General features: G+C 45.6%; 2 protein-coding genes across 10 annotated transcripts in view; one reads left to right on the forward strand and one right to left on the reverse strand.

Moving 5' to 3' along the window:
- SGCZ (sarcoglycan zeta) overlaps nt 1-15749 on the forward strand; it is an 869285-nt gene that overhangs the window by 320067 nt on the left and 533469 nt on the right. The gene's annotated exons all lie outside the window — the stretch shown is intronic.
- Nucleotides 2813-4301, reverse strand: LOC146026228 (uncharacterized). The gene is made up of 2 exons (XM_083156697.1): nt 3993-4301; nt 2813-2932 (listed from the first exon to the last, which is right to left on the reverse strand). Exons 1-2 carry the CDS (start codon nt 4231-4233, stop codon nt 2823-2825), a joined length of 351 nt encoding a protein of 116 aa, XP_083012823.1. The 5' UTR covers nt 4234-4301; the 3' UTR covers nt 2813-2822.

The following is a 15749-nucleotide window of genomic DNA, read 5'->3' on the forward strand; positions in this document are numbered from 1 at the left end:
AATCGGGATACCGATGTTTAGGACCTGCACATGAGCATAATTGGTTATGCGCTTGTGCAGGCCTTCTGTGCAAGCACCCTCTCTTGCCCTGTCCTCAGCGAGGGAGGGTGACAGCGATGCACAGTCCCCCATGTCGCTATCGCCTGACTAGATATATACTGCATGCAATATGCAGGTGTATGAGACATTAGTCTTACAAACTTTGCCGTAATTAGACATCATTTTGGTGCGCTGTGCCAGAATGGGAATTGGTGCCCACCCATACTCGAAAAGAGGTATACTGTGCACCGAAGGTGCTCATGAAAAATGTAGGAGTGCGGCTTCATGGGAAAGGAGCGTGGCCAATTAGTACCAAATAACTTTACACCATAGAGTAGTGTCTATTATTCACATTACACTACACATTGCCACTTGTACACATTCCACCGCAGCTGCATTACAGTGTACCTCGGAAACAGTGCTGGTTACAGTGCACATCATACTGTATACAGTGTGTGTTGGATACAGTGCAGGATACAGTGTTGATCAAACACTGCTTAGTATACAGTGTGGATCAGATACAGTGTCAGTTACAGTGTTGGATACAGTGTGGGATATAATGTGGGTGAGATAAATATCGAGATATAGTGCGGGTTGGATACAGTGCAGTGCAGGTCAGATACAGTGCTCATCAGTTGGATACAGTCGGGCAGATGTATTAAACTGCCGTTTACACTTTCAAAATAATGGGTCCCGCTTCTCCTGCATCCGTTATGGCCAAATGTATTAACCCCCCTCTGCCGATGAGGAGAGCCGTTATGTCCAGCATTAACAGCTCTCCTTATAGGAACCCCAGGCATCCCTGCTCATGCGAAATTAGAAAAAACTCTTCTCTCCCCCCCTGGCTGGCTCTCTGGGCATGCGCGAGATCTCGCTTTTATTGCGAGACCTCGTGCGCAGCCCAGAGCCAGCAGCAGGGCTAGCATCTAACATGCTCTGTCCCTACCGCACATTAGATGCGCTGTTAGTACATTTGTTAAAACGTAATCCCCCCCCCCCAGTTAACTAGCCTTAAGTGCATATATGCACTTAAGGCTAGTTAATACATCTGCCCCAGTATTGGTCTTATACAGTGCAGGTGGATACAATGCGGGATAAATAGAAGGTTGGATATTATTGAGTGTACATTACAGGATTCTGTGAGGGTTAGATACAGTACAGATTAGCTATAGTTCAGGACGTGTGTGGGTGTGTGTGTGTGTGTGTGTGTATCAGCTGTGGGCAAAATCTCCAGCACTGGGAAGGGGGGCACCATCAACCGAGAGTGTAAGCTGTGATTCATGGGGCTAGTGCAAAATCTTCTGATTCACCTGAGGAATTAGCCTCAATGGGATGGCACAAAGGAGCAGTAATGGCAATTTGGAAGAACTTCTTAGAGGATTGGTGTTTTGTGATTTTAGGCACTGCCACAGAGAAATAGCAGCTGGCAGTTCCAGAGTTAGTGGGGAGTATTGCAGACCTGTGTAAGCAGCAGTGGGTGAGATGGGGGTGGAGACAATTGCTATCGGCCGTGGGCCTATACAATCGAGGAGCTTTTGGGACAACTCACCATTATACACATAGGTATCCTTTTTATTGTACAGAGAGGGTTGTTATATCTTCTGTAATCAATGTTTTAATGTAAATCCAGAGGTAAGGAGCACTACTGTTACTGCTCTCTCTAGTAAGTGTCTTTGGTTTCTATTTATACTTCTAATCAGGTGCAAGCTCCTTTGTTGGTTAAACTAATTTTGACTCACTGGACTAGTGTTAAAATTTTAAAGGGATTTTAATGTAGGTATTGACCCAAAATTAGTAAAATTTGGTCCAAGCCCCCTTTCTTCACCAAGAGTCGTCCTTAGAAATTGTAATAATATAGCTTGTGTGCTAGAACTGCACAATTTATATGACAAACGATGGTTCATAAATTCAACCTCTGGGGATTTGGGATCTGATTCAGAATGACATGTGAAGCTCTGCATACAGTACACATGCAGATAATATATATGGCCAACTAATAGTTTCAGACCCTGAAGATATGGTATATACCAGTGGTAGCCAACTTCAGTCCTCGAGAGCTACCAACAGTTCACATTTTCCAGACAACCTAACTGCTGCACAGGTGCACTTATTACTCACTGACACATTTTAAAAGATGCAGAGGTGGAGCTAATTAGCTCACTTGTGATTCTGGGCCTTATTCTGATCGGTGCGGATATTCCCGAATTCTTACGGTGCGGGCCGCACGCATCGCTGTGCGGCGGCGTGCGGGCATCGTCCGTAGAAACGCCCACGTGTCCTCCGCATTCGGACGGAGTCACTCTTTAAGAACAGGGCGTGTGTACGGACGACATACAAACCGTGCGTGTGCGGGGGAAACGTACAGATTCTTGCACGGTCTTCCCGCACAAGCACGGTCTTACCGCGTGAGAACGTACGGAAAGCTGTCCGTACGCCCCGATGCGGAGTATTTACGCACAATCCAACACTTTTGTACTGAGTACACACAGCGATCACATGACCCACTTAGGCTATTAGGCAACCTCCTGAAAAAGGGATTGTTAGCAATTTCAATCAATTAAATGCTCATCTATACTGACCCACATTCCTACTACATTCATGACACACATTAACCCTTACAGCATGTGACCCTAACATACATCTATATACACTATGTACATTTTGCTTATTTTAAACATTTTAAACAACTTACACATATACTTTAGCATGTTAGAAAAAAACACTGACAACTTTGAACTTTAAATAACGATTTATTATTAACCAAATGCCAACAAAAAAATAATTTAATCCTCTGCATCTATTAGGCGGTCCATTTCTTTGAGCATGAGGCGCATCAGGCCTCGCAGTCTTACGAGGGCCCCACGGCGACCCTCCTCTGCTTGGGCAGGCTCATCTGTGGAGGAAATTCAAAATGAAAAATGACTAATGATATTCCTGCATACATTTAACATAGTCAAACCTACATTTTAAACATGCATTCTGAGAGGTGTGTGTGTATATATATATATATATATATATATATATATATATATATATCTCTATATATAACTATATATATATATACACACACATATCTACCTATATATATGAGACATATACCTATACATACATGCATACATACTACATGGAAAGCCTGATTTTGGCCCTCTACCCTTTACTCTGTCGAACACCTCACAGTCATACTGCTCCTTCTCAATCCAAACCCACCCATGACTAAGCTCTGAGAAGCATGCCACGCGCTGCACCAATCACAAATCGGCAAACAAAGTTCAGTGTCTGTTATATGATGGAGCCTGGCAGGGGAGTTACACAACTCTCAGGAATGCTCAGTACATTTGTGCAATCAAGCATGGCTTGGCTGCTGATGGTTTGCTCCAGAAATCATTGTCAGAATGCCAGTTAGGGGAAGCTGCAGCACTAACCCACTCCCATGCTCAAAAGCATTATTAACACCAAATACACACACAATTATGGTGAAAAACATACATGCAGACCGCAGGGGGTGGTTAGCTAGAGGAGGGCCCAGGGGCACTCACCACTTGTTACTCCAGTCTAAGCCACGCCTGGCCATACTCCATTTATGCCATACTGAATCTAGTTTACACAGATCAATCACCAGTAAACTCTACTCACCTATATGAGCCTACAGATTGTATGCAACCAGCAGGGACATGTAACCCTTACAAGTCATCAATTTCTTCCTGGATACAGATTAACTACACAGGTTCAGTGGCACTTCAATTCGACCTGAAAGCCATCCGCACAACCTGTGTCATTAATATGTGTCCAGGATGAAAGGGATGGTTTGGCCACCCTATCTAACCCCAAAGTGTGTCTGTTGCTACCCAATTTGTTGTTTGCCTTTATAGTATTTTCAAACACATTTGAATCAACAGTGCTACATATCAAATAGTGGATGACAAAAGGAAGATCGAATCTTTATGTATACATACCACTTTCGGCCGCCTGCTCCACCAGACAGGCCTCCTCATCCTCCCCCTCTTCCTGGGCCTCCTCGGCCGCCACGACCTCCTCCTCGGCCACCACGACCTCCTCCTCGGCCACCACGACCTCCTCCTCGGCCACCACGACCTCCTCCTCGGCTGCCACCTCTGCCTCCACTGGCCACTCAGCCTCCTCCACTCCTTCACTTTCCTCGGCCACCCCTTCCTCAATCTCTTCCTCCTCGGCCATCGCTGGCTCCGCCTCCTCCTGTGCCTGGCCTGCCTCTGCCTCCTCCCGGGCCTGCCTTGCTCCTGCACGTGCTGTGTTTGGGAAAAATCAAAAAAGTGCCAATTAGTGGTAATTTGTATTAAGCCTTATCAACCTATAAATGCAAAGGTTAGAGGTACTGATACTTGTACATGCAAACAGCTCCTCAGTGGCCTTTACAAAACACAGCCTGTAACATGGCAGGTATGCTGTGACATTTGGGCCATTGTAAGCATCACAAGCATTAATCCTCCCCAATAACATATTGTATGACCATTACAGGGTGTCAAACAGGAAGTAGCACACATATAGTGTATGCCATGTTTAACTCATGATCAGGCTGCTGACCTTAGTGGATTAAATAATGTCAGGTAAGCAATCATGTACAAATCCACATTTACTGTTGAAATACTCACATCTCGCAATGCTTGCCCTTATGCTTTGAAGCCTCTCTGGCTCCCTGCGCCGGAGGTCGGACCACCGCCGCTCAAGCTGAGCGATGGTCCGCCGCACATTGGTGCGGGCGTATATCCGCCGGCGGGCCACTGCATAGGCAGAACGTTTCTGCCTATTTGTAATGAACGGGCCAGCACGCCCCAGCCTGGTCTCCATAACGGAGACCAGTGCCCTCAGCTCGGCTGCAGAAAAGGGTACTGCTCTGCCATAAGCCGCCATTTTAGGAGTGGCACAAATCAAACAATCATGTGCTGTCATTGGTTGATCAGAGTGATATTTGGTATTAACTTTATTGTTCATTTTTACACTAACAGCGTGTATGCGCCCGAACAGACGGCTAACCCATTGCATCGCACACCCATCCTAAACAGTGTAAAATATGATGGTAACATATTATATCTAATCTATAACATTCACCAAACATGGGTATAAGCAACAGGTGAAATAGTGTGCATCTCTAGACACTTACACCTAACTCCACATGCTGCCATGTGTACACTTACCTTCTACTGGCCCCTACTACAGAGGTGGAATGAAAAGTAGCTAGCATCTAACCTGAATGTGGAGTGCTTTCACATGTGATTTGGATGCTAGCACTGATTACTTGTGGCTAAGTGGGGGACTGGATTGACATATGGAATGAGTAGTGTCCGTTGTACTACATAGCAAACAAGTGCACAGTACAGAAGTACATGCAAATATACATTGCATGTCTGACCACAGTTGTATTTGGTCATTGGTGTTGGAATCTGCATTTAGCAAATAAATCAGACTTACTGAGTTTTCCATGTTTTTGTGAATTATTTGTCAACACCAATGGGCGGGCCGTATGCGCCGCACGGTTGACGCTGGCGTACGGGACGCGGCCGTACGGAACGCAGGTTGCAGCTGATTAACGCCAATTACAGAAATAGTATTTAAAGTTGTCCTAGAAAGGCAAACAGTTGTTGCAAACATGCCAGGCTCAGACTCAGAGGAAGACCAGGTGGTGCAGAATCTCATGGCACGCATGGAGGCTAACACCACCTATGTCCCCCTCAACCCAGAGGACCCAGATGGCCCATCAACATCAGGCCAATCAGCTGCTGGGCCATCCTCAGCTTCAGCAGAATCATTGGGAACACAGCAGGTGGCTTCCCAACAGAGTAGCCAGCCCAGCACTTCAGGTACAGCAACCGGTGGCCGTGGCCGTGGCAGTGCCCGTGCCCGTGGCCGCAGTGGGGCAACACGGGAACCAACAACACGAAACATGGCATATGAACCGCGGGAGCTTGACATCCTGGTGACCCGGGCACGTGATTTAATTGAGTGTCCAGCGGTGAAGTTGACACACACAAGGAGATGGAAGATCTGGGAGGAGATAACGGCGGAGATTAATGCAGTGGCTCCACAAGTTCGTCAGACGGAGCACGTTAAGAAGAGGCAAGTACATGTGTGTAACATTTGAGTAGTACAAGTCCAGTAATTCTTACATTCAATATTAGATGGAGTTGGGCAATGGGTGTTCACGTTGCTTGGACGCACAGACATGTTGGCCATGACATTGAATTGATAGTTATTGGAGGGTGACTGTTTTTGTATCTTCTAAGGGTTGGTTTGAAAAAAGAATATAATGTAAGTTTGGTGTCAGTAGGCACATGTTGTATTATGTTTCAGATTGCAATGGGTGCTACAGCAAACAGGAGGAGTTACATGTATTAATATGTACACTTTGATTGCAGGTGGCACGACTTCAAAGGCAACCTCAAGAAGAAATTGACCAAGCGGTGGCAACACAGCCAGACCTCTGGCGCTGGCCCCATGCCTGCCAAGCTGGAGCTCACCCCCCTGGAAGAGATGGCCCAGTGCTGTATAGCAGTGGAGGAGGTCCGGGGGGTGAGCACTATAGACAGCGAGTCCCCAGCGGAAGTGATGGCTTCTACTCTTGAAGGTAATTATTTGCCAGGCCATAAGTAGATGTTTTACATTTTGCATGGAATGTGTGGTAATTGGAATTTTCTTGTTCAACAGCACCGCTTGGTCAAGATTCTCTTGAGGAGGTTGTGGAGTCTGTGCCACCTTGCCCCAGTAGCAGGCCCGTGCAGCAGCCGCCGGGATTGTCTGCGGCTGAATTGTCCATGTGGGGCCGTGTGCTGGATAGTATTGTGCAGCAGGGAGAGTCGGCATTCAAGCGAGTGCGTAGGGCCGAGGAGGTGCTGCAGGGTTTGACCACCAGCCAGCAGAGTATTGCTGAGAGCCTGCAGGCTATGAGTGCCAGCCAGCAAGCTATGGCTGGCAGCCACCAAGCTATTGCTGGTAGCCTGCAGGTGCTGGCTGATCAAGCCCTGCGGCAAAACGACCTCCTCCTCCGCCATAATGAACTTATGGTGGAGCTAGTTAACAGCAATAGGGCCCTAATGTCACCCGCTTCGGGTGCATTACCAACCTCATCACTCCCTGCTGCCAGAGGGGGAAGAAGATCCACACCCTCACCAGCACGTGCTCCACATGAGCCACCATCGGACTCTGGCCGTGGACGAGGTCGAAGAGCTGCTGCACGTGGCAAGGAGCCTGCCAGGGGCAAACGTGCTCGCAAATGAACTTGTGTCCCCATTAATCTCCTCCGTTATGTCTTCCCAAATCTTCCATTGAGCTGTGTGTGTCAGCATCCTGTGTCCAAATCCGTGCCCAGGGTCACCACTTTTGCCCGCGGTTCAAATGTCATGTTTGGTTCACCTGTTGCCCTGTTTCGGCTACCATTACTGTGTGCTGTACTTGAAGTTTTGGTGCTGTACTTTTGTTGTGAAGCCACCTGATGTGTTCCCAATGATTCTGCTGTGGCTATTTATTATGTACTAGGTGATTCATCGCGCCCTACGGGCGCTCTTCACACCGTCGTAAGGGGCTGCGCCCCCTTAATTTGTGAACGTTTGTATATGAGAAATATGGTTAGAATTGTATGAAAGATGCCCTGTATTGCAACTTAGGTGTCCGCGAATCGCGGGAGGGGGGGTCGCGGAGGGTGCCGCGAATTGCAGGAGGGGGGGTCGCCGCGAATTGCAGGAGGGGGGGTTGTGGGGGGGTGGATGCTGCAAATCGCGGGAGGGGAGGGATTGCAGAGAATTTCGGGAGGGGGGGTCGCGGGGGTGGGTGCCGCAAATCGCGGGAGGGGGGGTTACGGGGCGGGGGTTGCGGCGAATCATGTTGACATAAGTGTGGCACTTCATTGGTGTCCATGTCGACACATGAGAATGAATATGAAAATATTCAAAAAATTAAAAAAAAAACTTCGGAAACTCATGTCAACCTTTTTCATTGTCGACCATAGCCATGTCAGTGTTTTCCATGTGCAATTTAATTCTGGAGCTGCCGCGAATCACGGGGGGTGCCGCGAATTGCGGGAGGGGGGGGGTCGCGGGGTTGGGTGCCGCGAATCGCGGGAGGGCGGGGTTCACAGGGGTTCCGGTGGGGGGTTGCCGCGAATTGCGGGAGGTTAGGGGTCACGGGGGGTGCCGCGAATCGCGGGAGGGGGGGTTGCGGGGGGGTGTGACGTGAATCGCCACAAGAAAAAATCAACACAGAAAGGTCAACACATGTAAATGTTGACATAAGTGTGCCACTTCATTGGTGTCCATGTTGACACATGACAATGAATATGAAAACATTCAAAAAATGAAATAAATCTTCAAAAACTCATGTCAACCTTTTTCATTGTCGACCATAGCCGTGCCAGTGTTTTGCATGTGCCATTTAATCCTGGGGCTGCCGCGAATCGCGGGGGGTGCCGCGATTTGCGGGAGGGGGGGTTGCGGGGGGTGGGTGCCGCGAATCGCGGGAGAGCGGGGTTCATGGGGGTTCCGGTGGGGGGTTGCAGCGAATTGCGGGAGGGGGGGGTCGCGGGGGGGTGCCGGGGTGCCGCGAATCGCCGGAGGGGGGGTTGCGGGGGGTGTGACGCGAATCGCCACAAGAAAAAAATCAACACAGAAAGGTCAACACATGTAAATGTTGACATAAGTGTGGCACTTCATTGGTGTCCATGTCGACACATGAGAATGAATATGAAAATATTCAAAAAATGACAAAAAAACTTCAAAAACTCATGTCAACCTTTTTCATTGTCGACCATAGCCATGTCAGTGTTTTCCATGTGCAATTTAATTCTGGAGCTGCCGCGAATCACGGGGGGGTGCCGCGAATTGCGGGAGGGGGGGTCGCGGGGGTGGGTGCCGCGAATCGTGGGAGGGCGGGGTTCACAGGGGTTCCGGTGGGGGGTTGCCGCGAATTGCGGGAGGTGGGGGGTCACGGGGGGTGCAGCGAATCGCGGGAGGGGGGGTTGCGGGGGGTGTGACGCGAATCGCCACAAGAAAAAATCAACACAGAAAGGTCAACACATGTAAATGTTGACATAAGTGTGCCACTTCATTGGTGTCCATGTCGACACATTACAATGAATATGAAAAAATTAAAAAAATTAAAAATAAATCTTCAAAAACTCATGTCAACCTTTTTCATTGTCGACCATAGCCATGTCAGTGTTTTGCATGTGCCATTTAATCCTGGGGCTGCTGCGAATTGCGGGGGGGGGGTGCCGCGAATCGCGGGAGGGGGGTCGCAGGGGGGGTGCCGCCAATCGTGCAAGGGGGGGTCGCGGGGGGGTTATTTTTGCCGCGAATCGCAGGAGGGAGGTCGCGGGGGGGGGTGTTTTTTACGCGAATCGGGGGGGGGGTCACGGGGGAGGGTTTGCCGCGATTCGCGGGAGGGGGGGGTCGCGGGGTGGTGGTTATGCCGCGAATTGCGGGAGGGGTCGTGGGGGGGTTCTTTTTGCAGCGAATCGCGGTAGGGGGGGTCGCGGGGGAGCGGGTGTTTTTGCCGCGAATCGCGGGAGGGGGGGGCGCGCGGGGGGGAGGTTTTGCCGCAAATCGCGGGAGGGGGGCGCTCACCTGGTGGCTGTGGAGTAGCAGTGCTGGGCAACATGGGAAGGCAGTGGGTGTCTGGCACTGTCTGTGGGCTCACTGGGCTGGTTCTCTGTCACATACCTCCCAACATGACCCTCTCCAGGAGGGACACAATGCTCTGTTTCTAGACTTCCCCTTAATGTATGATTGCCATCACCTGTTTTAAACAGGTTAATTTCTCAGAAAGGTGTTCAGCACAGATGAAGGCAATCACACATTAAGAGGAAAGTCCAGGAACAGAGCGTTATAGACACAGACACCCACTTTGAGTGACAGATGTAGCCAAATATATAGGAGATTATGTCATTTTTGTCCTGGTATGGTACCATTTGTTTTGATATGGTTTTTAAATTTGTAGCAAAGTTTGTTTAATAAATGTTATGTTGGCCCCCCAAATGTCTGTATTAATTGATACATGCACAAGTGCCATGTGTATTAGTATTATTAATATTAAGTTGTGTTGATTATTTGCAGTGTAAAAGTGTGTGACAAGTGCAGCATGTAATGTTCCCTTTAAGCTGCAATGCTTTCAATTGTAGCAGTGAGAAGCGTGTCATTAACAAGTAATGGGTAAAGTATGTGATTGTATTGGTTCAGGTGACATTGGTTGAGGTGCGTTCGTCCTGATTAGGCGTTCCGATTGCCTAGCGCATGACCGAGTGGTGTCCGCAAAGAAAGAGTAACCTTTTGTACACCGCACATTTCTTCCCTTTTCGCTAGCGTGCATTCGGCGTGCTGTCCGAATGCACGCCTACCAAAATGTGTGTACTCCCCCGTGTCCGCCCATGTTTCCACCCAGTTTAGCCCACTTTGAAACTACGCCCCTGTGTCATTCCGCATGACGCCCATAACACACCCATATTGGCCGAGTGATTGCAGTGCACAATTCTGTACGGTATTAGTGAGAACAAGTACGGAGACCATGCGTGGCACATGCGCGTAGCGTTCTCCACGCATGCGCAGACGGCTAAAAAACGCCATCCGAAAGAATTCGGGAATATCCGCACCGATCAGAATAAGGGCCTCTGTGAGGAGATCTGGAAAACATTAACTGTTGGTAGCTCTCGAGGACTGGAGTTGGGTACCCCTGGTGGTATATACAATATCAGTGCTTCACCCATAGGGAGATATAATTCCCCTGGTTCTTTCCTTTAAAGAAACAGGGGACACATCCATCGGTTGGCTGCGGTAGGGCATACATTACTAGATGCAGCTGCATTTCAATTCAGAAAAGATCTCCTTGGGCAGATATGCTAGAGGGTCTGCGATGATTAACTGATCCATATTTCCAGATCTATTGCATGCATACAATTACCCAGCTGATCTGTCAATATCTGGTGGTTCAGCTAGAGGAGTGTAGCTTGTATGACCAGCATTAGTATGTTTTGTGGATCGATTTCATGATTTTTAGCATTGGGCTTGCTCCATAGCAAAGGATGTGTATATTTGAGAGACTACAGGTGATTCAGATTAATACACATTGCATTCACCTCTCCTGATGTATTTACACATGTGGGATAATTGTCTGGAGGGGCATTACGGCAGAAATGCTGCCTCAGGTATTAGTGTTCCCCAGGCATCCATCTGATCTCATTGCAGTTGCTAGTGCAAATGTTCACTCCTAGTAATGGCAGTTACTGTCACAAAAAGAGGGATAGGAATGGTGTAGAGGCACAATTGTGACCTTACCTGATGGCTTCCAAATGCAACTCCGAGGTAGACATTTTATAGTAATACTTATGTGCAAGAGGCCGATTCTAAATTGTACTTTAAGTGGCTGTAATTGCGGGCAGCCATACACATGGCACTCCCATGACAGTAGGAAATGCTTTGCAGTTGCCCAAGTTTTACCCTCCCCAGGCACTGCCAAGACACCCTATTTCACAGAAAAACAGATACAGCCAAGTATACAAAAATGCAGTCTTTTGTATCTATGCATTCAAGAAGATAGATCTGCTTTATTCAGAATCAGACCCCAATTGTATTTCTTGCTCTGACATGTTATTTGTAGAATTCACTCAGTCCAATACAGAGAAGTGGATATTTACAATATTAAACCTTGGGAGAGATAAAGAGGAGAAAGATAAAGTACCAGCCAAACAGCTCCTACCAGTCATGTCACTGATTTTTTTTTAACAAGTGTCAGTTAAGAGCTGATTGGGTGGTACTTTAATATCTGTCTGCTTTATCTTTTTTACATATTTGTAGAATCAAGAAAGAGAAAAGAGATGTCCTATATCGGTGCACCAAACAAGAGTAAAATTTAACTTTTATCAATTATTTTTAAGAACTGCGAGATAAAATTTAAGCATATAACAACAGACAAGGGTGGGGTTCACACAATTTTAAAACCAAGGTGGCAGGCAGACGTTGCAGAGGTGTTTGTGTAATACTGTTTTTCAACTTCAGACAATGTGTGCCTGGTCTGTACAGAAAAGGTTTTAATCTGACAAGCCAGGTTATGTGTACGAGAGCGGGTTAGAAACACTGCACCCATTGTGGTAATATTTACGCTCAGGAGTCCAGTGGCAGGAGTGCTGCAGAAACTGACAAAAAAATGGCGCAGTGGCCATTTTTCCGGGGATCTGCGCCCAGACCCTACTGCTCCCTGTGTCACTCCTGGCAGAGAGGAGGGTTGCTACTCAGGGTGGATTATTATCTGTTCTTTATTAAATACTTTGTTTAGGTTCTGTAGACCATTATGTTAATTGTAATGATACAAAGTCAAATATTAAAGTATTACAGTATTTATTCACCTTGTAGAAAAAAGCTACATCAAATCATCCTACTTGTAACCCTCTATGATTCTAGTCACTACTGGAAAATTAAAAAAAAAATAGCTAGACTCGCTGCTGATATAGTGGGGTGATTTTTATATCCTGATAGTGTCAGCACAGAGTCATAAGTGTAATTGCAGGTGCATGCAGGGAGAATTGTATTGAAAATGTAGTATTCTTTATGTGTTCCTGGGCAATGGTGTATTGCGCACGTTTCAGAGAAACTGCACCTACCAGAGTACTGCTACTAGTGTCAGCAATGGTGGACTTATGGTGGTATCTAAGGATGCACCAATCGATATTACTGCCTTTCCATACACAATAAGACCCTCTACTAGCCTCCACACTTTCAAGTGTTCCCTGAAAACTCACCTCTTAAGACAAGCCTATAATACTTAAGTTCTCCACGCATAACCCCCTGAGGCACTCATGTATTAGGTGGGTCAAGCGTGGATGATCTATTGCACAAGACTGGGAGTTGGGTATTAATGATTTAAACTGAGTTGGGCCCCCTCTTTATCTTGTTGATTGAATACAGTTGTATATATTTAGATTTTAGGTTTGTGCTACCACGGACAAAGAAAGTAGAGACTTCAATATGGAGAAAAAGAAAAGTTTGTCATATGGTGGTGCACCATTTATAAACAAGAGACATAAAAATTAACCTTTAATATTTCTACGTTTAAAATCTGCGAAATATGACGAACAACATGTAACATAAACACAAGTGAAAACAAGTGTGGATTTAAAAAGCTCATGCGGGTTCTACAATCAGCTATTTGTTTTATAATGTAAATTGGACACGACTCAAATGATCCCTCTTAATGATAACCTCAAATCTGGGGGAGAGACGTGTTTAATTGGATATTTGGTGTGGACTGTATTCAGGGTAATGCAGATCACAAATTACTCCTTAATTATGCCTCAAACCGTGAAATTATGTGAGTAAAAGTATCTGCTTACTCAAACATATGACTGTTCATTACAGTGTGAGGATACTTATGAGTATATATGGAGTGGATCACTGCAGGACCTCGTACGACACATGTAGCATGTATTATACAGATAAGTTACAAAGTGGCCATATGCCTAAATGATGTAACTGTAATATTCGGCATACATGTGAACATAATAAGAGATACAATGTCGCTAGATCTGTGCCGCCGCTGCCGCCAATCGCAGGCTCTCCCTGTTCAGGGACGAGCTCCTGTGATGCAGGCTTGCGTGCACCAGCCGTTACACCCAGTGCCGCTGGTATTGAGCACAGCGGTTCACTCGGGTGTAAGCGGTATAGCTACTAAATACATTAGAGTCCTGAAAAGGACTAGAAATACAGTCACACACAATCTAGATAAGGCTGAGAGAACGTCCGCACGGCTGGGTCGGCCGGCGTACGCTTCGCAGGTCTTCTTCAGGATTGCGCCGTGCGGACGTTCTCTCAGCCTTATCTAGATTGTGTGTGACTGTATTTCTAGTTCTTTTCAGGACATGCTACATGTGTCGTACAAGGTCCTGCAGTGATCCACTCCATATATACTCATAAGTATCCTCACACTGTAATGAACAGTCATATGTTTGAGTAAACAGATACTATTACTCACATAAGTTCACGGTTTGAGGCATAATTAAGTAGTAATTTGTGATCTGCATGACCCTGAATACAGTCCACACCAAATATCCAATTAAGACACGTCTCTCCCCCAGATTTGAGGTTATCATTAAGAGGGATCATTTGATTCATGTCCAATTTACATTATAAAACAAATAGCTGATTGTAGAACCCGCATGAGCTTTTTAAATCCACACTTGTTTTCACTTGTGTTTATGTTACATGTTGTTCGTCATATTTCGCAGATTTTAAACGTATAAATATTAAAGGTTAATTTTTATGTCTCTTGTTTATAAATGGTGCACCACCATATGACAAACTTTTCTTTTTCTCCATATTGAAGCACTCGTGTATTATATAGCTTCCCTTCTGGACTTGCAACTTGGTGGGACTGCTATGCTATTACTGGTGCCTGTCCTTGTGTTTCCCTCCTATGTCCCTATACAATGTAAGCTTGCAGCAGGGCCCTCTTACCTCCAAGTCTGTCAGTCGTTACCCAGTTTGGTTTATCACTGTCTTCAATTGTAAAGCGCAACGGAATCTGCTGAGCTATATTAGAAACTGTAAATAAATAAATAAATACATTTCTGTGTGTTCAGATGCTGAAAGTGGGTATTGCGGTCCTTGCACATTCAGTGTCATGGATGTGCATAAGTGAAAGGCTTTATACTGGCTTTTTTAATAAAGTCACTGATGGGCAACCACAATGTTTTCCTTTGTCTACTGTTAGCAATGGGAAACAAATAAGAGATCAACTAGTAATATTTGAAGGCTGCTTTCATCCACAAGTGCACCTTTACATCAGACAAAACCATGTATCTCATTGGGAGCTTCTTTTCCATGAGACTCATGTGACACATCTGCAGAAGCTATTCGATTTATTGTGTAAAGGATTATGAGTTATGTAGAAGTCAATTTCCGTTTTGTTGTTGGTGGCTTTGAACTGTTTTCAGCCATGTCCTAAAACTATGTCTTAACATGCTGTTATATACGTTAGACTTAGAACCTTTGTTCCATTACAATTATTTTAATGATTTAAATGACATAATATTATAGAGAGAAAAACCATAGCTAAGATAATTATTAGATGTTCCCTATAGAAAAGGAAATGAAACAATCTCCAGTAGACATCCAACAGAATCAGATTACTGTTACAAAAGTTCTAAGAATTATTGTCAATGTTAGTGTGAAACTGTCACCAAAGGGACGATGATTTGTGCCTTTTTATTACAATAAACATGAAAGTCATGAATTTCCTTTGAGGCTTCATCATTGGCAGTCAATTATCTGTTCAAAATAGAAATTACATTTATCAAGATGAATCGTTCAATAACGATGTACTTCAAAGATGTTTAAAGGAAAGATTAAATTAAATTCATTAAAAGTTAGCTGTGGGTCTACAAAAAAGGAAAAAGAAAGGAAAAAAACAACTTTAATGTTATCTTTGAATACACATTAAAACGCATATGTTCATTTACACAAAATAAACAGGGCGCCATGTGTAGTTCTGATAGATCTTTGCTGGATGCATGCACATGATGACCTTTCTGTTTAATATATGGTTTTGATCCTACTCATTAAACAGCTTTGTAAACCTGGAGAACATTGCACATTTATACATACAATAGATTCATAGCATAAAGCAATCTTAGACGGTTTAGTGTAATATAAGTGCATATAGCATATACAATATTTAAGTATTTAAGTATTTAAGTATTGCAG

Source organism: Crinia signifera, chromosome 1, assembly GCF_055691185.1.
Source record: "Crinia signifera chromosome 1, ASM5569118v1, whole genome shotgun sequence".
In the NCBI taxonomy this organism is placed as follows: Eukaryota; Metazoa; Chordata; class Amphibia; order Anura; family Myobatrachidae; genus Crinia; species Crinia signifera.